Source organism: Phytophthora cinnamomi (genome assembly GCF_018691715.1).
Source record: "Phytophthora cinnamomi strain GKB4 chromosome Unknown Contig119, whole genome shotgun sequence".
Taxonomy (NCBI): domain Eukaryota; phylum Oomycota; class Peronosporomycetes; order Peronosporales; family Peronosporaceae; genus Phytophthora; species Phytophthora cinnamomi.
In genome coordinates this window covers 424,378-445,373 of record NW_027151052.1, presented here as the reverse complement: position 1 = coordinate 445,373, position 20,996 = coordinate 424,378, and the positions used below count along the sequence as shown (strand labels likewise).

General features: G+C 54.6%; 6 protein-coding genes across 6 annotated transcripts; 3 read left to right on the top strand and 3 right to left on the bottom strand.

The window, feature by feature from the left end:
- Positions 1 to 84: 84 nt before the first annotated feature.
- On the bottom strand, positions 85 to 1,189 carry IUM83_16767 (Multidrug/Oligosaccharidyl-lipid/Polysaccharide (MOP) Flippase Superfamily; the record flags this gene model as incomplete). The annotated part of the gene is made up of 3 exons (XM_067941672.1): positions 85 to 216; positions 583 to 859; positions 1,005 to 1,189. The coding sequence occupies 3 exons, from the start codon at positions 1,187 to 1,189 to the stop codon at positions 85 to 87; spliced, it is 594 nt and encodes a 197-aa protein (XP_067781282.1).
- A 2,551-nt stretch (positions 1,190 to 3,740) lies between these two features.
- On the top strand, positions 3,741 to 8,327 carry IUM83_16766 (PHD finger protein c; the record flags this gene model as incomplete). Its single annotated transcript, XM_067941671.1, has 5 exons — positions 3,741 to 4,612; positions 4,689 to 4,794; positions 4,863 to 4,875; positions 6,670 to 7,549; positions 8,162 to 8,327. 5 exons carry the CDS (start codon positions 3,741 to 3,743, stop codon positions 8,325 to 8,327), a joined length of 2,037 nt encoding a protein of 678 aa, XP_067781267.1.
- Positions 8,328 to 10,670: 2,343 nt separating this feature from the next.
- On the bottom strand, positions 10,671 to 12,500 carry IUM83_16765 (Proton-dependent Oligopeptide Transporter (POT) Family; the record flags this gene model as incomplete). Its single annotated transcript, XM_067941670.1, has 1 exon — positions 10,671 to 12,500. The coding sequence occupies one exon, from the start codon at positions 12,498 to 12,500 to the stop codon at positions 10,671 to 10,673; it is 1,830 nt and encodes a 609-aa protein (XP_067781228.1).
- Positions 12,501 to 13,695: 1,195 nt separating this feature from the next.
- IUM83_16764 (putative alpha-ketoglutarate-dependent sulfonate dioxygenase) lies at positions 13,696 to 14,921 on the top strand (the record flags this gene model as incomplete). Its single annotated transcript, XM_067941669.1, has 3 exons — positions 13,696 to 14,400; positions 14,473 to 14,635; positions 14,710 to 14,921. The coding sequence occupies 3 exons, from the start codon at positions 13,696 to 13,698 to the stop codon at positions 14,919 to 14,921; spliced, it is 1,080 nt and encodes a 359-aa protein (XP_067781227.1).
- A 1,776-nt stretch (positions 14,922 to 16,697) lies between these two features.
- On the top strand, positions 16,698 to 17,962 carry IUM83_16763 (Poly ADP-ribose; the record flags this gene model as incomplete). Its single annotated transcript, XM_067941668.1, has 3 exons — positions 16,698 to 17,441; positions 17,519 to 17,681; positions 17,751 to 17,962. The coding sequence occupies 3 exons, from the start codon at positions 16,698 to 16,700 to the stop codon at positions 17,960 to 17,962; spliced, it is 1,119 nt and encodes a 372-aa protein (XP_067781226.1).
- A 1,212-nt stretch (positions 17,963 to 19,174) lies between these two features.
- On the bottom strand, positions 19,175 to 20,219 carry IUM83_16762 (La-related protein 6; the record flags this gene model as incomplete). Its single annotated transcript, XM_067941667.1, has 2 exons — positions 19,175 to 19,795; positions 19,854 to 20,219. The coding sequence occupies 2 exons, from the start codon at positions 20,217 to 20,219 to the stop codon at positions 19,175 to 19,177; spliced, it is 987 nt and encodes a 328-aa protein (XP_067781280.1).
- Between the last annotated feature and the right edge of the window lie 777 nt (positions 20,220 to 20,996).

Below are 20,996 nucleotides of genomic sequence, written 5' to 3'. Positions count from 1 at the left end.
CCTTACCGTGACCACGTACGAGCTAATACACACCAGCGAAATGGTTGATGGAATTCCCGTCGACCTCGTTGCAGATCAGGTGATTCACACGCACTGGTCCAAGCTGAAATCCGCGCGGCTGGACTGGAACGAGGGGTATGTTGGCGGGGATGGAGACACTTCGTATCCGTCCATGTCAGGAGAAACGATGATACGGCAGTCTACGCAGAAGCGGTCCTAGTGGAAGAATTAATAGACACATAGCGGATTGTTTGAGTTACTTGCATCGGGTGTGTGGTGGTGTAGGTTCAACGAGCTGTATGAGGTTTATTTATTATTCGTTGTTCACAACGCTGAGCGCAGTGGGGTCACATCACTACTTCTGATCATTCGGCCGTGCGTTCATGTGCCTCATCGGCGAGTTTCGTCCATGTCCAACGTGCAAACAGCATGTAGAACTGCAGAGATACAGAAATGAAGATGCAGAAGCCGACCCCCAGCCAGAGATCCTCGATGCCCATGCCAAAGTGAAAACCCAGTAGGCTGGCTTGCAACGGAGATACCGAAAATGTAGTAGGCTACTGCGTTCACACTGGCAGCCACCTTCTGCTTACCGGCGCCGTGCAAAATGCCCTGGACGACAGCATGCGCAACGCCCTGGGGATCGTTGAGAAAAAGACTCGGAATGCTTCCACGCAGTATGAACGGCGTGAACGAGAAGGTTGACGAAATCCCCAGCATCAGTAGCAGCGAAACCGTGCTCACCTGCTTTGGGGCGTTGGCACCGAGACAATTGCCGACACGAATGTTGGAATCTACCTCAAGACCCATGAACGTCTTCCAGACGATGCTGTTGCTGTTGATCAGCACGGCATGAGCGCTGACCGACACAACAGCATTTGCAAGCACGCCTGTCATCAGCGTAACAGCTTGAATGCCCACCATTCCATCATCATTGTCAGAGCTGACGGGATGGAAAGTCGCAGGAACGGCCACACACGCGCCAAAGCTTCCACCCGCGCTACCACCGAGTACAGTGGTGCGGGTGGTAGTAGAAGCACGGGATCATTAGCAGCGGCTGCACGATGCTGCCGAGCAACCTGGAGAGCTCAATACCCCCGAAACCCGTCGATGTATGGTGCGTCAGCACGTAGCCCATCACGATATTTATGACGTTACCCACCACCGCGGTAGTCACCTGCGGCTTCATGATGTTTTGGGCCTGTAGCACATTGCGACAACTCGAACAGGAAAACCGAAGGCACGCAAAGCATCACCCACCGCGAATAGCTCTACGCTAGCTTGGAAACCTCAGGATATTGCCCAGGTACTCTCGGAGTACCAGTTCATCAGGAAAATCGGTCCAAGACACAGTAGGATTATCTGCAGACAGGTTTGAAAATAAATGCCAATTTTCTCAAACCTCCCCGCTCCGTACGCCTGCGAGCACAGCGTGTCCAGCGCCGCCGTTAGCCCATACCCGATAGAGTACACCGATATGTGATGAACTGCAGCATCAGCAACACCGAAGCCGCACCAGAAACAACCGTTAGCCAAGAAACCATAACACGGTACTTCGAAGTATATACAAGTAGAACAACCTACCATCGTCGAGGGTGTAATTGCATCCACGTATTGCTGCGTGTGCGGAGACTGGAGGTGTCCCACCAAGATAATACGCGTGATGCCCGGCAAAAACTCGAGTGCCGACGTCACGACCTGCACTAATTACCACAACGTCGCCGTTTAACTGTCCGCATCAACGCCAACCGCTGCTGAACTACAAGCAGAACCCAGAGACGGTCGTAGGGATTGCAGGTGGCCTCGAGATCGCGGTCGAAGCCAAACCCGTGTCGTCGAGGAGCCCAGTACGCTGCTCAAACTGGTGTGTCTAGTCGTTAGTGCCTATACGAACAGCTACTGTACTGACGTGCATATCGGCATGACAATACTGGTCCCTACCGTTTTTTTTTTTTTGCGTGAATTGGGCTGTGTGCGCAAACGGCATTTTGTAGGAGCCGTGCGGTCAAAGTGATACTGAGCCAATGCGGTGTTGGTGAATCAGTCGTTACGAGGAGGTTGAAAATGATTGACAGGGCAGGGGAGTATTATGCTGCCAGTAATCTATTGCTGGCGGGCCGATACGGGGATCTCGTTGCCCAAACGACCAGGGTTTTCGCATCATTGCTGACAGCGAAATTTCGAGTCCTCCTTCTCCAAATATAACCGCAATTTGCATGCAGGAATCTTAGTTGCTCGGCGATATACTACTTCTTCAGATGAACTACTGTCCTCTTTTCATGTACTGTACGTATTGAGTGAATAAAAATTCCCGCAGCTGTATCCATAGCGGGTGTCCCATGGTTTAAGTTCTGCTGCTACCAACTGCATGTCCTCCTTCAACGGCCTTGTATACCACATTATTTTCCTGAGTAAGTGTTTCTGACTTGGTTTTATTCCTGCTGCATCACAATCGCCTTGTGCATCCAGCGTCTTCAAAAAGCACAGGATATCCACGCGACCACACCCCACGGCTGTTGTGAAAGCATGGGTGAAGGCCTTTTGGTCGACGAGTAGATCATGCTCTGCTACCCATTTCAGCCAGTCAATGTAACTCTTACACATCCAAAAAATCGTAGCGTAATTGACGGAATCTCCTCCCTTGAAAACCTCTCGACCATAAAGATATTGCAGCTCATTGATATGGCTGCCTGTAGCTGCAGCATCACGTAGCTCGACAAAAGAAGAAGGCTCTTGTGACGTTTCCACTGCACCGGTGTTTTCGCGATGTAACCAGTGGCCTATCAACCACTGCGATACGAACATGTTTCCAGAACTGCTTGACGCATATACTGCGCCACGCCGAGCTCCATTCCAGTTCCGGTGATCTTCCTGAAGCGGCGAGAAAATCTAAAAAAGCTGTTGCCTAAGATCCAACCTACTTCTTCGTGCTAAATCAACCATGACGCTAGTGACACGCTCTTCGTTCCACTGGACATACTCCAGTTTGAGCATCTCTTCGGTCATATGAGGGCGTGGGGACCAGCTGGCATCGTTCAAAAAGTGATCTCCACTGAGCAGTAACAGCTCAGCAAGCTTGTAGTCCCAGATCTTTAATACGTGCCGGATAGCGACATCTCTTTCATCATATGAAAGTGACTTGCCGTCGTTCAGACATTCCATTCCCTGTAGCTCGCTCGATCACAACACGCACCCTATACTCAGTGCGGTAAGAATCTTCAACTAGAATGGTACACTGGCTGTGAACGGCACACTCGTGCTCTCGAGATGCTTCGACCCTCTTTATCTGCACCCACAAAATCCGAAACACCCGACGGTGGCCATGGGCTGCAACAACCTGTAAGGGCCACTTCACAACCGAAAGAATGCACAAATAACTACTCCACGATTGCCACATCTCCTCGTTCAGACGACTCGAGCACGAGTGTTCAAACCACGCGGACGGTGACATGATCATCCAAGGTCTTTATAACTGTGTCGAGATCTCATGAACCTCTGTTATTAACTTAAAACTAAAATTGCTGCCAGGACAAGACAAGACGCCCAGGCACATTACATTGCGCGCGCTCCGCACTTGTTACCGTTGCCGAATGAGGGCGGTCGTAATCTGCCCCGACTGTAACCCCGTTGCCCAATGAGGGGTCTCCACCGACCATCACTCCTGTTTTGGCGCGCAAAAGCACCCGCGGCATTCCGCATTCCGCACTCGCCGCCCCCAGAGACGCACGCGAGCGACGAGCATGGAGCAGCGGCGGCGCCAGGCGGCCGAGGCGCTGCTCAGGCACAGCCTGTTCGGCTTCCAGGTGCACGACGCGGCGGTGGCCGAGCGGCTGCGCGAGCTGCGCGAGCTGCTGCTGGCCACGTGCGCCGAGCGAGACCAGGTGGCGCTGCTGAGCGAGAACGTGCGCGAGATCGAGGAGCAGCTGGGCAGCCGCAGCGAGCGCTTCCTGCTGGAGCCGCTGCGGCGCTTCGAGCAGGAGATGGAGCTGCTGCTGGACGTCGGCAGCGAAGAAGATGAAGAAGAGGAAGAAGAGGAAGAGGAGGAAGAGGAGGAGGAGGAGGTAGAGGACGCGCTGCTCACGGACGACGACCCCTTGCTGCTGCTCTCGCCCGCGGCCGCCACGCCGCTCAAGGCGGCCACGCCTGCCTCTGCAACGGCCAAGAGCGACAAGAGGCAGCCGCAGGAGGACGAGGAGGTACTGTGCGGCGTGTGCTGCGCGCCCGACTCGCTCGAGAACGACCCGATCGTGATCTGCGAGGTGTGCGGCGTGGCCGTGCACCAGACGTGCTACCGGCTGGCGGCCGTGCCCGAGGGCGACTGGTACTGCCACCCGTGCAGGCAGTACCTGGACGCGCAGGACATCGAGAAGAACCTCGTCCCGACGCACGAGCTCGAGTGCGAGGCCTGCTGCTCCAAGGCGGGCGCGCTTGCGCCCACGATCGACGGCGGCTGGGTGCACGTGGCCTGCTCCATGTTTCTGCCCGAGCTCTACCTGCAGGACAAGCACGCGGCCAGGTTCCAAGGCCCGCTGGACGATTTGCAGGTGGTGTGTGGAGTGGACAAGCTCAAGCCCAGGAGACGGCTGCGATGCTGCTTCTGCAAGAAATCCAAGTGGGTAGCTGCTGTGGCTGGTGATTGAGGAGTGTGTGAGGGAATTAACGGCTTTGTGCTGGACCGTGGCTTGTAGTGAGAAAGGAGCGTGTGCGCAGTGTGCAGTGGGGAAGTGCGTCGTGGCGTACCACGCGCTATGCGCGCTGCGCAATGGCATCAAGCTTCGATACATGGAAGATCAGGTATACACCATTTGCTTGCATGCAGGCGCTGCGCATCAGTTCTAATACCCTTTTCACGTTAATGACAGGGGCATTTTGGCAGTGGGTGCCTAAAACACCAAGCTAAGTTTCTCGAAATGGATGGTGGCGATGAAGTTGTCGTTCCCGAGGCTGCGAAAATTTCATCAACGGTAGACAAACCGAACGCTAAAAGGGCACGGAAAAACTCCTGGTCGGATGAAGATGGCAGTGAAAGTGAAGGTGGCAGCGACGACGACAATGAGTTGGACAGCGATAGTGATAATGAAGGCAGCCAAGACTCGCTGTCCGATGAGGATCATAATCCCCATGACAAAATCAAACCAAAGACCCAACCGAGTCCAGCTAAAATGTCACCGCCACGGCTGCTCGGTGGGCCTCCACTAAGGAAAAGCGGGAACAAGCCAAAGCGAAGTCGCCAAATCAAGCTTTCGTTTGCATCAGCAGAAGACACGCCGGCGAAGTCTACAGCTGCGAAAACACCACCCATTCTTGCCACCTCAGCTTCGTCTAATCCCGTCCCTCCGGTCGCTGTTTCTGCTTCGCAAGAAGTGATTCCAGCGGGGGTTCATCGCAAGGAAGACGTTCCCACTAGTCGTGCTATACTCCAGTCCAGTGTTTTCGCCCCCGCATTCTATCCTTCAGAATACGAGCGAAGAGATACCAGTGAGCAAGATTTTGAGTACGTAATGGTGTTGATTACTAGTCGCCCTTTTGGCGTCGGAGTTGCATCTCCAAACAAGGGCACCGGCATTTTTCTCCTCGCACGAAATACGTCCAACCCCGCGATCCTGGAGGCTATCAACCGTGGCGTCATTCAGAATGGCGATGAAGTATTTGCTATCAACGACCAGGTGTTGCGATACTCAGATACCAAGAGCTTTCAGGAAAACGTGGTTCCGTCGCTGTCGTTGCCTGCTCGTTGTTGGTTTCGGACTAAGCGAAAAAATAAGGTGTTTTCAGCACCCTCGGTTCGCGTTGTTTCGGCTGAAGTAGAGGCCTCATCTCCATCGATCGTTGTCAAGGTAGCTAGCACACCGCTCTCCGGAATAGCGACAGTGACCTCCAACACTGGCTTCATGTCGCCGAACAGCCACCAGCCTGTTACTCCGTCAAATCAAAACACCCGTGGAGATGTCGGAGTTGTGTCTCTTGGTATCGATTGGCCGTGGGTTTTTCTTCGATCGGACGGGAAGCTGGCGATGAACCTCTTCTGGAAATCACTTGATTCAGCATTTTTTATCCGGAAAGTTAATAAGCGTACGTTCTCGCAGACTCAAGAAAAGGTTGAAGACATGTCCGGTGTGCGTTTGAGCAGTTCTCATCCTGAATACGAACAAGTCCGAGATCTGCTGGTGATGCCGCGGCGTGAACGTGTACCGGCGTATCTCGTTGAATTTCGTAAAACGCGCGAGGAGAAGCAGAAATTTCTTTCATCGGATATAATTATGGGTGTCTCGAGCGAATCAAATGATTCTGAGTCAAAAGTGGATGAACAAACTGCTTTAGCTGTGGGCACGACTGTCACTGTTGCAAAGCGCACTTGGCCTGGAATGAATAAGCTTGGTGGCGTAGGTCGAATCAAGAAGGTGAATGAGGAAACTCTATCCGACGGTGCAAAACGATTCACGTACAACATCGTATATGTCGTCGCAGGTGGATTTGAAAAGAATGTGGAGCGCAAATATATCAGTGTCGTTGACCTTGAAGCGGAAGAGTCCGAAAAAAACGAAACCAACAACTCGACTGCAACCAGCAGAAGACAGAAAACGGAACCAGAACCTGATGTGAATGCAGACGAAGTCGACGTAAGCACATTGAGTCTTCGACTTGCTTTCACGCTGAATCGGACATCAGATGAGGAAAGGCTGGCCGCGCTACCAGACGCTAATATTGAGCATCCGCCTAAGAAACGTCGTTTCCAAATGCAGTTCTCAACAGATAATGCCACCGTTTACTGCGAGAGGAAAAGTGAAGCGAAAGGTATCGACTCGCGTGAATCTGAAAATTCCTCGTCTGCAAAGGTGGTACTTCTGCATCGCCATTTCGATGTAAAACTGCCCGAAGTTGAAGCCCTCACAAATGCATGCTTCTCTTCGGAGTTGCTTCACATCGAAGATCGTGTAGGCGATGAAGTGGATGAAGATGATACGGATAGCGAGGGCGAAGCGGACGAAATCAAGTCCGAGTTGGCAACTCTGCAAAAGCAGTTCCGTTCTGTGATGGAATCAAATGAACTTGCATTTGCCTTACTCACGAAGAAAGTAGAGGAAGAGTACGCTTCGAAGGAGTACCGTCAGCAGGAGCTTCAGGATATTCAGTGGCGAAACTATGAGCGCATGTACCAGGAACTCCAGGTTGCTAAACGTCAGTTTGACGACAGCGACGACGATAGTGATTCTGATCACGAGAAATCAGGGGCTGGAACCAGGGCAGACAGCGGCGAAGAGGAAGAAAGCGAGCCTGAAGATATATCTTTTGGTGGAATGTTTGTGAACAAACTGAAACAAGAGGGTAGTGAAGTGTGCGCATTATGCGAGTTGAGTGGCGGTGATTTTACCGGAACTGATACGGGCAAAGTTGTGCATCCTCAGTGTGCAATGTTCACGCCTGAGACCTTCTTCAAAGATGGTGTTGTACACGGTATCGACCTGGTGGATCCTGAACGTCGGAAGTTAAAATGCACCATTTGCGGAGGCAAGAAGGGATTGAGCAAGATCCAGTGCGCCAACCGAAAGTGTGTACAAGCATTCCATGTTGCATGCGCTTTTGTGAATGGTCTTCTTACGAGGGACCCCTACTATCAGGCTTGGTGTCCTCGCCACTTGAAAACTTCGGGAATGGGACAGTTTGTTGAGCTGCCAGACCACTTAAACAAGCACGCACAGTCAAGTACAGCGACCAGTAACGACACCCCGAGCGCAACTCCGGCATCCTCCCCAGCTCGCCGTAACAGGAAAAATAACAAACAGCGGACAGCTCGTCAGAGAAAAGGGCGCAACCGTCAGGACTCGACGCCCGCGGAAGCTACTACTGCGGCTCGTGGGGATATATCCTCTTCGAAGACGAACCGGAAACGCAAGCGAAAGGGTAACAATGCCAGTGCCCCTGTCAGTGCCCCCAGTGCAAGGAATGCTACTCGTGGAACCCGAGGTGCCAGCCCTCGAAGCGCTATCGTTATCGAGGACCAGGAGCCTCGATGCGCGAGGCGTCTTGAAATTGACGAGATTAGCGATGACAGTGATCACGAGAGCAAAGCAGTGGAGGCATGGCAACGAGGTCAAGATTCAGAACACGTTTTTGCTAAGAACGATGTTGTAGAAGTGCTAGAGCGTGTGTGGCGCGGTAGGAACAAACCAGGTGGCGTTGCTCGGGTGCGCGCTGTGGAGGTCGTGCCGAACCAACAAGGCGGGAAAGACGTGTTCTACGACGTGAACTACATCCTTGGCACGTACAAAGAGAAACGCTTGCCCTCCAGGTTCGTGCGCAAGTACAACCAATCCAGTATTGAATAAAACCAAACTGACATAGAGTTAGAGTAATAGAGATAACTTCGTAGTTGTGTTCACCAGCTTCGGCTCGAGCCCCCTTCATCCTTTAGAAACTGCATCACCAGGGTGCTTTTACATAGGTTGGGCTGGTAGTCTACATGGTTAAAGCCTCGTGGACACAAAATGACAGCAGGCAGAAGAAAGCGTGCGTGCTGGGCTGGTAAGCCTGTCCTCCCCCTCCAACACGAGCTAACATGAACTTGATAAAACAAACTCCTCAAACGTAATTATAGGGGATAATTATCCAAGCGCCGAAGCTATCCATGTGAAGATAGATCTTCACGCTTTAATAGGGGGATAGTTTTCGTCGAGCCAACCCAGAATCAGGTTGACCGTGTGCGAACCGCTTGAGTAGTCATCCCGAAGTTCTTGAAGGAAGCTTGTCGTGAACACGCTTGGATATGCAATAGGAAGAAATAGAAGCACCTCCAGCGTGTTACCCATGAAGCAGACGCCACCGACAATGGATTTATGACTGGGTACATGGTAGCGGCTCAGAGTGAAATTGGGGAATTTCTTGCTGAGCCAGTGTGCGATGCGCACGTGATCATTTTGTACGGCTTTCACGATGGCGAATGGCATGTGAGACTCGGGTCGGTTCTCATACAACCACTTCACCACTTCGAAATATCCATCACCAGCAGCATTGTACATTGCATTCATCGTGCAACCCTCCGTCCGATTGGAATGCAGCCATTTCACCGCATCGAGATGTCCATAGAAGGCCGCAGTGTCCATTGTATCCGTTCCACTTTTCGCAGGGTTGTTCTCTTGCAGCCAGTCCAAGGGCGGCCCAGTAAAATGTATCTCGTTTGCCACCCCAGATTGAAAATTGTCGATCCGTTCGCTTTCGCTTCAACCCGACAGCTTGCTGTAATATGTCCAAGCGACCGTATCGCGCATAACGCAGCTGAATGTCTTTTGATCACCGATCAAGTTGTGCTCTACTAGCCACTTTACGGAGTCAAGGTGGCTCTTACAGATTTCATCAATCAAATCAGAACGCGTGTTTCCGTATTTTAGAACGCCATGCTCGAATAGATACTGCATCATACCGTCTTGGCCACTTGTGACTTCACCACCAAATAGGTCGCGACACAAGGATCCATGATCTTCCGTAAAAGTCATTTCTTCACAACCCAAGGGGTGGTCCACCAGCCACTGTAACACATTAAAGGCCCCACGAGAGCATGCCGCTTTCAGAGCAGTACGCCAAGGCTTCTTCCAGCTCGAGTGATCTTGTTGAAGTGGTGAAAAAAGCTGAAAAATCTGCTGCATGAGGTCTAGCCTCCCCTTAGCCGCTAATTCAGCCACCGTGTCTGCGGCGCGCTCTTCATACCAGTGAAAATACCCCCGCACGAGCATCTCTTCGACCATTTCAGCAGGCGGGCACCAGGGAGCATAATCGAATAAGCACTCGCCGCTTGGCAATAACAGCTCAGCCAGCTTGTAGTCGCCTAGTTTCAACGCAGTGATAACAGCGACTTCGCGTTCGTCCCGTTCAAGCTGCATACCATCGTGAATGCATTGAATAAGTCGTCCATTCTTCGTAGCTTGGTGTATCACTACGCGTCCCCAGTATCTAGCGTCAAAGGTATCTTCGACTAGCACGGTACTCTGGGTTTGATCGGTGCGCTCTTCTAGATGCGTCTTGACCCTGTTCGGTTTCTGGTGGGTGTCGTGCCGTTATCCAGATCGGCGCTCTAACAAAAAACAAAACACTCGCAGGTGACCCCGTTCTGCGGCAATTTTGAGCGGCCTTTCCCCGGGTACTTCACAGCCAAAGAAGTGCGCGAATAACCACTCCACGATCATGATATCCCCCCGTTCGGCTGCCGCGAGCACAGATTTCGAAAACTGCCAGCGGTAGTACTGCGGATCGGATCGCAGGTAATTAGTTAGCGTCCATCTCGGGCTTCTGTCTTCGATGCACGTACAACTCGCGGCCCAAATCCAGTCCAACGTTCTTACTGACCCGCAACTGCAAGCCTCACTGAGTAAGAGGCTTGGCAGTGGTCCAAGTAATGTAGAGATCGTCCAGGTGCTGCGCTCAAAGTTCTCCAACTCGTGGCGTTGGCGCAGCGCTAGTTCCACACGGGTAGACATCGCTTGTCACGTTCACTACTTGAGTGAACGTTCAGAGAGAACCCCACGCGCCAAAAGTATCGTATCCCATCAGTCAAGTTATGAAATGGAAGTTAATGATTGAAAAAGCCACAAGCACGAATCTAGTTTAAGGCACGGAATCGGATTCGCTTATAACAGTATGAAAAAATACTCCATTATCACAGCCAGAACTAAACTTAATTACACATCTCCTGCCTGGGCTTCTTCCGACCCCTTTTCGCCAGCCTTCTTGACGCGGGGGATCATACCCAGCTGCATCTTGGTCATAATGACCACGTAGAAGAAAATATTCACCACCATGACCGCAGCCAGCGTGAAGAACATGTACTCGATATGTCCGTTGTTGAGGTTGGACGGGATGTACTTGCCGAAGAGCAGCACGATGATGGAGAGCAGGGTGCTACCCATGGAGTTGACGAAGAATCCAAGCGCGATGGACGTACTGCGCATGCTCTGCGGCACCTCCGAGTAGTTGATGTCGTACGACGGGATGGCGATCATCACACCAGCCAATGCCACAAGCAGGTACTGCGGGATGGCCGTCCACCAAGGGATGTCGTTCATCACCTGTTTACCGTCGTCGTTCAGGATGAACTGGGTCACGCCGTCCGAGTCGACGTACGTGAGCGGGGAAGTGCTGCGTCGAATGATCTCGTAGCACCCCGTCCAGATCATGGCGATGACCGCCACGCAGTAACCAGCCAGCACCTTGCCGTAGCGACTTGCGGGCTTTCCCGCGTGCTTTTCGTAGAGCGGGTAGACCACCTTCTCCATCAGGGGCACGAAGATCAAGACGCCAATGGGGTTGAACATCTGAACGGTGGGTCCGGGCATTTGACTCGAGAACGGACCGCTCCCGAGGCGAGTGTCGGTCTGCTGGACGATCGACTGGTTGTTGCCGCGTTGGTTCTGGCAGACCCACCAGAAGACGTTGAAGGCGTTGAACGGGAGGATGCGGATCACCTGCTTCACACCGTCCACCAGCTCGGGGTCGAACCGGCCGCCCACGGTGTCCTTGGCCGACTCCATGAACTCGGAGCTCTGGCCGAAGTAGACCCAGAGGACCGTGGCGATGACGATCATCACGCCGCAGGCGTACGAGATGTTGTGCCCCACCTCGCCGTGGTCCGACAAGACCGACGCCAGGATGTTGAGCAGGAAGGCGGCGATGTACAGGACCGTGCCGAGCACTACCATCTGTGCGTTGAAGTTCTTTTTGGCGTGGTGGACCACGATCTTGATCACGAGTGCAATGGACTCTTTCGTGGGGGGTACGTTGACGTACCGGTTGCGCGTGAACCAGAGCAGGCCCACGAAGATCACCAGCATGGCAAAGCCGACCAGGTAGACGGAGACGTAGCCGTACTCAGCCGGAATGGCCCCAAAGCCGTGGATAGACACGGACGGGAACACGGCATAGCCGATGAATGCGCCGATGTTGGCCACCCAGTACTGGATGCTGAAGAACAAGGCCTTCTCCGCCGGAGGAGCAGCGGGCGAGAACTGGTCGCCGCCGTACGAAATGACCAGCGACCGCAGACAGATCTGCGAGACGGCCACGCCCAGGAACAGCCCGACGTTGAAGATGGCCTTGCTCACGCCGAGGTGGTTGTTGACGACCACGGGCAGCGCGGCGATGACGAGGAAGAGCAGGCCGAACGAGTCGAGCGTGGCGGCCGACAGCAGCGTCTTGAACTTGCCCAGCCGTTCGTCGGCGATGTAGCCGGCCACGATGCACATGAACTGGCTGAAGGAATCGTACGTCAGCTTCATGGACGTGGAGCCCTTGTTGGACCAGCCCAGCTTCTGGAAGAAGTTCTTGAGCGACTGACCGATGGCGAAGCTCGTGACCTCCTCGCACGCGGTGAGGATCAGCAGGAAGATGCACACGTGCTTGAGCACGTTGGCGGCGTACCGCACGGGCCGCTCATCCCAGAGCTTGGTGTTGATGTAGCCCGAGACGGACGGCGTCAGCTGCGGCGTGAGTATAGGCGACTGCACCTTGGACATCTTGGCACGAGGCGGCGAATTCCGGAATGAGCTTCTGGGATGTTGTAGTTTTTGCCTCCGTCTGGCGGTATGATAGGAACGTTGTATTTCGTTGCAGATGACATGCTCTCGCTTGTCCTGCTGGACGATGGATCGGCCACACCTGGTGACAGGCTCCAGCTACCGACTTTGGCCCCAGCGTGTTGAAGTGTAAGCCGCATTCGTCCTCGCCATTGGCCTTCGGCGGATACCGATACGGCCAATTGGAACTCGAGCACCGCCAAACGACAAACTTAACGCCCGACACAGTACCACGAGTTGACAGCTGGCACTGCGAAGGACACCCCGGGGGTCGATGGGCAGGCTCTCGGCTGCCTGCAAATTGCAGGGCCGCCTTCATCGCGGCCCTCGAGCTACAGCTAATGTGTGAGAGCACAGCACCTACCCGGTTAACACCTGGCGAAAGTTGAGGCAGCCCAACCATCGGAACGTGGTTATCGGTGTTGGTGCCACCGCTCGAGTGTGCCCTGTCTACCGCGGCGTTCTCGCGTCCATTTTGCTAGTTGAGCCTCCTCGGTTATGCTAGTCGCGCGCAATGGAAGTCTCTTCGGCATCAAGTCCCTTGTGTGCGCACTATGGGTACACGGACACGAACCCCCTCCTGCTTTCGGTTGATTCCTTCGCTCCGAGGGGCGATAGCGACGCAACCCTCGTCAGATCGGGGCCTGGCACGCGCTTCACCGGTGATCTTCCTATGTGTGCGCGCGACCCGCACGTAAGCTGCGCTGCATACGTGAAAAAGTCCTTCCCGCTCCGGAACGTCCACGTTGAAGTGGAAACATACGCGGTCGTGATTCGCCGCCAGCCGCAGCCAATCACCAAGCACCCGTTAAACAGCGGCATAATGGACCATTTGCCGTGTCCTCACGGTCTGGCTGCACATTGGCCTGCACCTCGCCAATCGCGCGTCCGGCAATCGCCCGTGTCATGGCCAGCGCCGTCACCCCGCCATATGGCCCATCCTCGCTGGTGATGTGACTGTGGAGCCCCTGATCCGATAGTTGTTAGCTCACCGGAACCAAAGTGCCTGACATGACTGTCGCCTCGCCACAAAATAATGCAACCACGATGAGATGGGCTCTGGATCCCGAACGACACGTACGTAGGGGGCTCAAGAGTTCACTTTGCAATTCGCGTAACTCGGGACACCCTCACAATGGCCCCACAGCACCAGAACGAGCCGACCAAGACGTCGGGCGCCCAGACCTCCGAGCCCGTGGCCATCAAGAACGCCTTGAACCAGGAGGTGGAGCACGCCAAGTTCGAGCACCCGGAGCTGCTCAGCGTGTACTCGGATGACACGTTCGATCCGATCCCCGAGCTCCCGTACGAGGACCGCGGGCTGCACGCCGACCCGACGTTCAAGAACCTGCTCAAGGACGCGACGGTGACGCACCTGGCGCCCAAGATCGGCACCGAGTTGTCGGGCGTCCAGCTGCACGAGCTGAGCGACGTGCAGCGCGACGAACTGGCGTTGCTCGTTGCCCATCGCGGTGTGGTCTTCTTCCGCGACCAGGAGATCAACATGGAGCAGCAGCTGGAGCTCGGACGCTACTACGGGCCACTGCACGTGCACCAAAACCTGGGCCACCCCAAGGGCCACAACGAGGTGGTGGTCGTGGAGAACTCGGTCGAGACGAGCGACGGCTTCCTCAAGCGCCAGATCTACGATCCGTTCAACGCCTGGCACAGCGACGTGTCCAACGAGCGCCAGCCGCCGTCCTACACGAGCTTCAAGGTGCTGACGAATCCGCCCGTGGGCGGCGACACCCTGTGGGCGTCTGCCTACGAGGCGTATGACCGCCTCACTCCCCCCATGAAGGAGTTTATCTCAGGTCTCACGGCGATCCACACGGGCATCGTAAGGAGTTGCTGTTTGGTTGATGAGGGTGTGTTTGGATCGTTGTCTTAACGTGTTCATGTGTGTCGACAGCCTCAAGCTGCTGCCGCTGCAGCGAAGGGCCAAACGATCCGCCGCCCGCCGGTCGAGTTTGAACACCCGGTTGTCCGCACTCACCCGGTAACGGGCCGCCGATCGCTTTACGTGAACCCGGCGTTCACGAGGCGCATCGTGCAGTTGTCTGCTGCGGAGTCTGGTAAGGAGTTAGTGTTTTGGGGTAGGTGGACGCGGCTCGCTAACTGTTCGTTCACGTCTATTCGACTGTCGCAGACGCTGTGCTGCGACTATTGTACCAGCACGTGACGGAGGGTCACGAGTTCCAGGTGCGCTTCCGCTGGACGAAGAACGCTGTAGCGCTTTGGGACAACCGCTCCACGTTCCACTACGCCACCTTCGACTACCTACCTGGCAACCGCCACGCTGTCCGCGTGACGCCGCACGGGGAGGTGCCGTACTTCGACCCCGAGGCTGCCCCCAAGTAAGTGAGCTATGCAGGTGCGGAGTTATATGGAGATTCGGTCTTGAATTGATATAAAAAAAACAACTCGATGATTTCAAAACCTCGAAACCTTCATCGGAAGGCACAGCATACGTTTTACTAATTCACCATCAAAGGTTCTCGACAGTTGCCGGTTCAGTAGTCATTTCACAATTCAAGAGACCCTAAATTCGCACTTGCAATGCTCACCTCTGTCGAGGTAGTGCTGCGCCAGCACCCAGGCTTGCGCTCGAGAACGTCCGTCGGCAAGAAGATTTAAAGCGTGTCGGCCCCTCGCCAACGCTTACGTTGCATCGAGCTTGCGCCATGGGCTCCCTCAAGCTTCTCGATCTCATGTGAGAGACAAGTTGTACATGGGTGGTCAAGCGGTCTGCAGGGTGACCTCTCAGCACCTTTCTTCGGCCAGAACCCCACTATTACCGTTGGGGAGTCCATTCTATCAGTCATGGTAGCTGCGGACTGTGGCGATATGGCTACGGTGCAGTGACTTTTCGTTCATTTCTCGGGTTGCGAAGCATCAGAGGATGCGTTTGATGCCGCCGCGACAAACGGTCATCTGTCTGTAGTGGAGTTCTTGCTAGCCAACAGCGGCAATTGGCGACAACAGTTCCAAGAAGAGGAAGATGTCTGCTGGCGATGACACAGCATCATCGGAAGTGTTTTAATTCAGGGCAAAGGTAAGCGGATCTGCAGCATGTGGTGGACTAAAACCACTCACGTAATGGATCTGGCTGCAAAAAGGAGTCATTTGTCCGTTCTCGAATGGCTGGTGGTGAATCCGCCCGAAATTTGCACAACGAGCGTTTTATGGATGAAGCGGCGACATTCGGGCATTTCCACGCGATTCGGCCAGAAAGCTGGACTACGGAGGCTATGGACTCAGTAGCAGCCAGCGGAGGCTTGCGTGTTGTGTAGTGGCTTCACGCTAATCGACACGAGGGATGTACGGCTGGCATCATGGGGACCACAGTCAGTTTCGCGTCGTAAAGTGGCTGCATGAGAATCACTCCGAGGGCTACACGGCCAAGGCGATCGAGAACGCCTTCTGGATGGGGACCTGCAGGTCGCCGCTTACTTGACGCAGCGATACCCTGGACTGACTCCCCACATCGACTTGTCATGGCAGATGAACAGCTTCGACGCCCTGCTCTTCGTACAGAGGTTCTGTCCCTACGCCATCAACTTGATCGCCGCCAAGCGGCAGTACGTTCTGAGGTGGTTGCTGAAGAGTGTTGGGCTCTGATCGCTCGACTGGTAAGGATGGCAGCGCTGGAATATAAGACCACTCTTTCGATTCCACCGCAGTAATGAAGCGTGTCGATCCGCACGAAAAAGCCCAGCTTTGCTTGTCAAATCATGTTGAAGTTGTCAGGCGGGACGTGCATCCACGGACGCTTCCCATTGGCTCATAAAACATCCTTCACCACCAATGAAAACGCTTGAGGCATTCTGGTGGTGCGACGCTCCCCCTTTCTATGCCCACGCGGGTATCGACAATGCATAGCGCCAGTGACGTAGCAGGCCTCCGCTGGCCGAGCGTGTCTTGGTGGAGGCCAATGAGAGGCGCCATGAGCACCAATGTCACCTCCGCGGTGGCAGCAACCCTACATGGCACACGCTTTGCCTCGAGATAAGCCCAGCAGGAATCCTCAAGCGATGCATGAGAATCCATGTGTGTTCAACAATGGGTCCGACGTGTTGTGGAGAAAGAGGGTCTGGTCGTCTCTCACTTTCCAATTCGCCCCACCCGTGACAAGCCATGGCTCCGCAGCAGCAAGACACCCTCCAGACGGTGACTCCGACTCGCGCCTCGACCGTCCCCGTTGCGGCCAAAGCAGCCTCGTCCCAGACCACTCCGAAGCCCGTGAAGAACGCTCTGAACCAGGAGGTGGAGCACTCGCCGTTCGAGCACCCGGAGCTCAAGTCCGTCTACCCGGCCACCACGTACGACCCGATCCCCGTGCTCCCGTACGAGGACCGCGCGCTGCACGCCGACCCGACGTTCAAGAACCTGCTCAAGGACGCGACGGTGACGCACCTGGCGCCCAAGATCGGCACCGAGCTGTCGGGCGTCCAGCTGCACGAGCTGAGCGACGTGCAGCGCGACGAACTGGCGTTGCTCGTTGCCCATCGCGGTGTGGTCTTCTTCCGCGACCAGGAGATCAACATCGACCAACAGCTAGAGCTCGGACGCTACTACGGGCCACTGCACGTGCACCAGAACCTGGGCCACCCGGAGGGCCATCCGGAGGTGCTTGTGGTGGAGAACTCGGTCGAGGACAGCGCGCGCATCCTCAAGCGCCAGGAGTACGACCCGGACAACGTGTGGCACAGCGACGTGTCCAACGAGCGCCAGCCGCCGTCCTACACGAGCTTCAAGGTGCTGACGAACCCGCAAGTGGGTGGCGACACGCTGTGGGCGTCTGGTTACGAGGCCTACGAGCGTCTCACGCCGCTGTTCAAGAGTTTCATTGAGGGGCTCACGGCGATCCACAGCAGCAAGGTGGGCATTTTCATCGGTGGCAATCGTGTTATCGTTACCAGTTACTGACAGTCTGATCCTCGATTTGACACTTGCAGGGTCAAGCTGAGCGAGCCGACCGTCGTGGCCACACCATTCGTCGTCCGCCGGTCGAGTTCGAGCACCCCGTCGTGCGCACCCACCCGGTCACCGGTCGCAAAGCTCTCTACGTAAACCCGGCCTTCACCACTCGCATTCCGCAGCTCTCCTCTCGTGAATCAGGTACGGACAAAGTGGTTCGTTTAGCCGTGTTGTAAGGAGGGAAAACTAACTGCGTTTGGGCAAATGCAGACGCGGTACTCAAGGTGCTGTACAAGCACATCACGGAGGGTCACGAGTTCCAGGTCCGCTTCCGCTGGACGAAGAACGCTGTGGCTATCTGGGACAACCGCGTGACCGCACACTACGCGACATTCGACTATCTGCCGGGCAATAGACACGCCGTTCGAGTGACCACACAGGGAGAAATCCCTTTCTTCGATGGCGAAGTGAAGAAGCCGTAAGAGGCTTGAAAGCGTCGAAGTAGATCGAGAAATTCTACTTGTACTGTAGCTACAAAGCAGGTATCAAAATATAGTTACGCATTGTATTTTCATTGTGGTATCACGGAGGCAGGCTCAGATGACGGATTGTGAAACGAGTGCGATGTTTTCGGAACATTTCTGTTGTGGCACGCTTTGCGCGTTGGCAAATGCTAATTTACTAACACGTCTCTGACTTAACAAAGTTCCAACGGTCCCTTGACGGTCTTCCTGTACTCAAAGATGGCGAGTAAATAGCACGATGCAGGTGTAGCATAGCCGGCACCTGGGCCACTAGCCAACTCATTGGTTGTATTCCATAAAGCATTAAGAAGTAGAGTACCGAACCAGATATTGATGAATCATTGCCGCACGAGTTTTACGACGCAGGACAACAACACACTAACTGAGGCAATTTCTTACTACTGTATTTAACACGACAACCAGTATCACTGTTTAGTGGGACGCTCAGGATACTCCACGTCTAGCCAGTTCTGTCACTCCCCTTTCAGTACCCCCAGCTAATTCAGATTCCGTCCGAATTCCAGAGTGAGTATATCAGGGTAGTTTGCCAGAATAAACAGCAGCGTGTCAAAAAAATTCTCCGGGTACATTCATAGTCGGCTATGACTAGGAACGAACTCAGGGTAGTACCAGCATAACCAGCACGTAACGCGCAGATTTCCGTTGTCAATCGCATTTTCTACTGCTTGCATTGTGCACCCATTGCTTCCATTGTGTGCAACCACTTCAGCAAATCGAAATGGCCACATTCCGCAGCGGGATCCATCACTTTTGACGTCAACGAAGCAGTCGTAGCTCTTTCCAGTCATTTCACTACTTCCAAGTGGATATTGAGGGCGGTTTTCTCCAAGACAGCCGGCGTGCACCCTTCAGACCGGTTAACCTGCTGGCTTCGTCGATGACACCCCACTGTCTTCAATTTTCCTTCACTTGGAAGCTGAAGCGTACAATGGCGCATGGAAGAGCTTTAAGATGTCCAAGTGATCGAGCTTTGCGGCTTCTAGCACAACACGGGCACCCGATCACTGTGGGTGGTACTGGTAAATGTGTTCAAGTAGCCATTCGATGCAGTTCATGTGTCCCTTACGAGCTGCGTTCACCATACCATGCGAGTATTCATCGCGGCATCCTTGCGCGACGAGATACTCCAATGCCTCGATGCGGCCTACTTCAGCGGCTTTGTGCAGCAGTACCATCGTAGCTATTCATGACGGTGTCTTCCTTCATTTGCTTGCAAAGCAGCCGGCCGGTTGGGTGCTCCATCATCCACTCGATCATCTCAACGTCTCCCCCTTCGCACGTTGAAGTCATGGCGTAACCCCAGAACTGAAGCCACTCGTTGTTCTTGCCTCGTGGTGGTTTCGGATGTTGCGCGGCGATGCGCTTCATGAGGTCTAAGTTTCCTTCTCGGGCAGCGACCCAAATCGCTCCGATCGCAGCAATCTTATTGTCCTTCAGATATCTTCGCTGCAGCATGGGCTCCGCTGCTCGAGGTCCCATCAAGTACCCAACATAGTTCGCGATTTTGCGTCCGCGAGGCAGCAGAAACTCCGCAAACTCGAAGTCACCATTAGCCACGGCGCGTTCCACGGCGCGGTTAACGCCGTCTGCGTTTGACTGGTGAGGCGTGTTATCGTACAGCCACCAAGCAGCCTCCATCCTGCCCGAAACGACGGCGGAGTACATCGCATGGCCTCTCCACCGGACTGCGTTGCCCGAGCCGGTCCACTTGGCGTCCATCACAGGCGCGCTGTCCCCCCACTCGTTGTCCTCCAGCTCCACTCTGTCCACCTTGTGGGGACGTCCCCGCCCTGCGTCCCTCTCCAGCAGCAGTTGCAGGTGACCCTACGGCGGTCATTTCGCGGGCTGCGATGCGTCCTCCGGCGTCGGAGGACACATCGCAGCCCGAGAAGTGGTCCATAAGCCACGTCACCACGCTCACGTCACCCTGACCGGCTGCAACTTCAATGGCCTCGTGGAACTGATAACGGTAATAGTGTGGATCGGACCATCCGTCCGGTCTGGCGTCAGCGCTGACGCAGCTGCGCTCCCAGAGCCAGTCGAGCAGGCGGGTGGACCCGAGCTTGCAGGCCTTGGTCAGCGACAGGTTCGGGTCGGGCCCGAGGAAGTCGGACACGAGCGGCACCAGGTGCGGCAGCGCGGCCTGCAGCGCTGGGTGGTGGCGCAGCACCCACGCCGCGACTTCGAGCTGCATTTCACGACACTGGAAGTGTGCAATGGTGGCAAATTGCTGTCAGAGATTTGACGTGGTGTTTTGGCCAATCAGAGAACACCATTTAAATGTGGTGACTGCCATATCTACGTATTTGTTTGTGTTTCTCCATAAACAAAATCGAACTTAGCAAGGTTCGGGGTGAACCTAGCACGCTATCGTTTGCTGCTTCTAATTTATTTACTAAGCCGTGCTAAAGCACGGAGAAGCTCTGGATTTTATCGTGAAGTAAGTTCCTACACAGCCTCTCTGTTACTGCCAGTGCCTCTTGTGTTGGCGTGAATGGGCGATCCCGAAGTTGGTTGTCGTCGCGAACATCACCGCTGACCCCAAAAGAGCCGCCTACCTTGCTCAGCAAGCGCAAAAGAGAGTAAGTTTGGCTCACATTGCGCGGCGCCTATGTCAGACCACTATGAACAGAACCTCGTACGAGTGAGAAGAGTGCCATCACGCTGGTAAATGAAAGAAAGGCAAGCAACCAGTCGAGCATAGAAACTTCGCTTTAATTATGCTGCCGCACTTGCACTGCGGTGTGCAGGGTCAACTGTATTTGTCGACTAGGATATCTTACACGCGCCGCCGCCCTGCTCGCGCTGAAGTGGTCAGCTGTCATGAGCTTGGCTCACGCCGAAGAGGACATGTGCTTGAAGACGCCCTCCTCCGAAGCGAACAGCTGCACCGCCTTCTTCAGCTCAGGCGCCGCCAGCAGCGCCAGGTCCGTGTCCACCATGTCCTTGCCCTCCGCCTTGTACTCCTTCT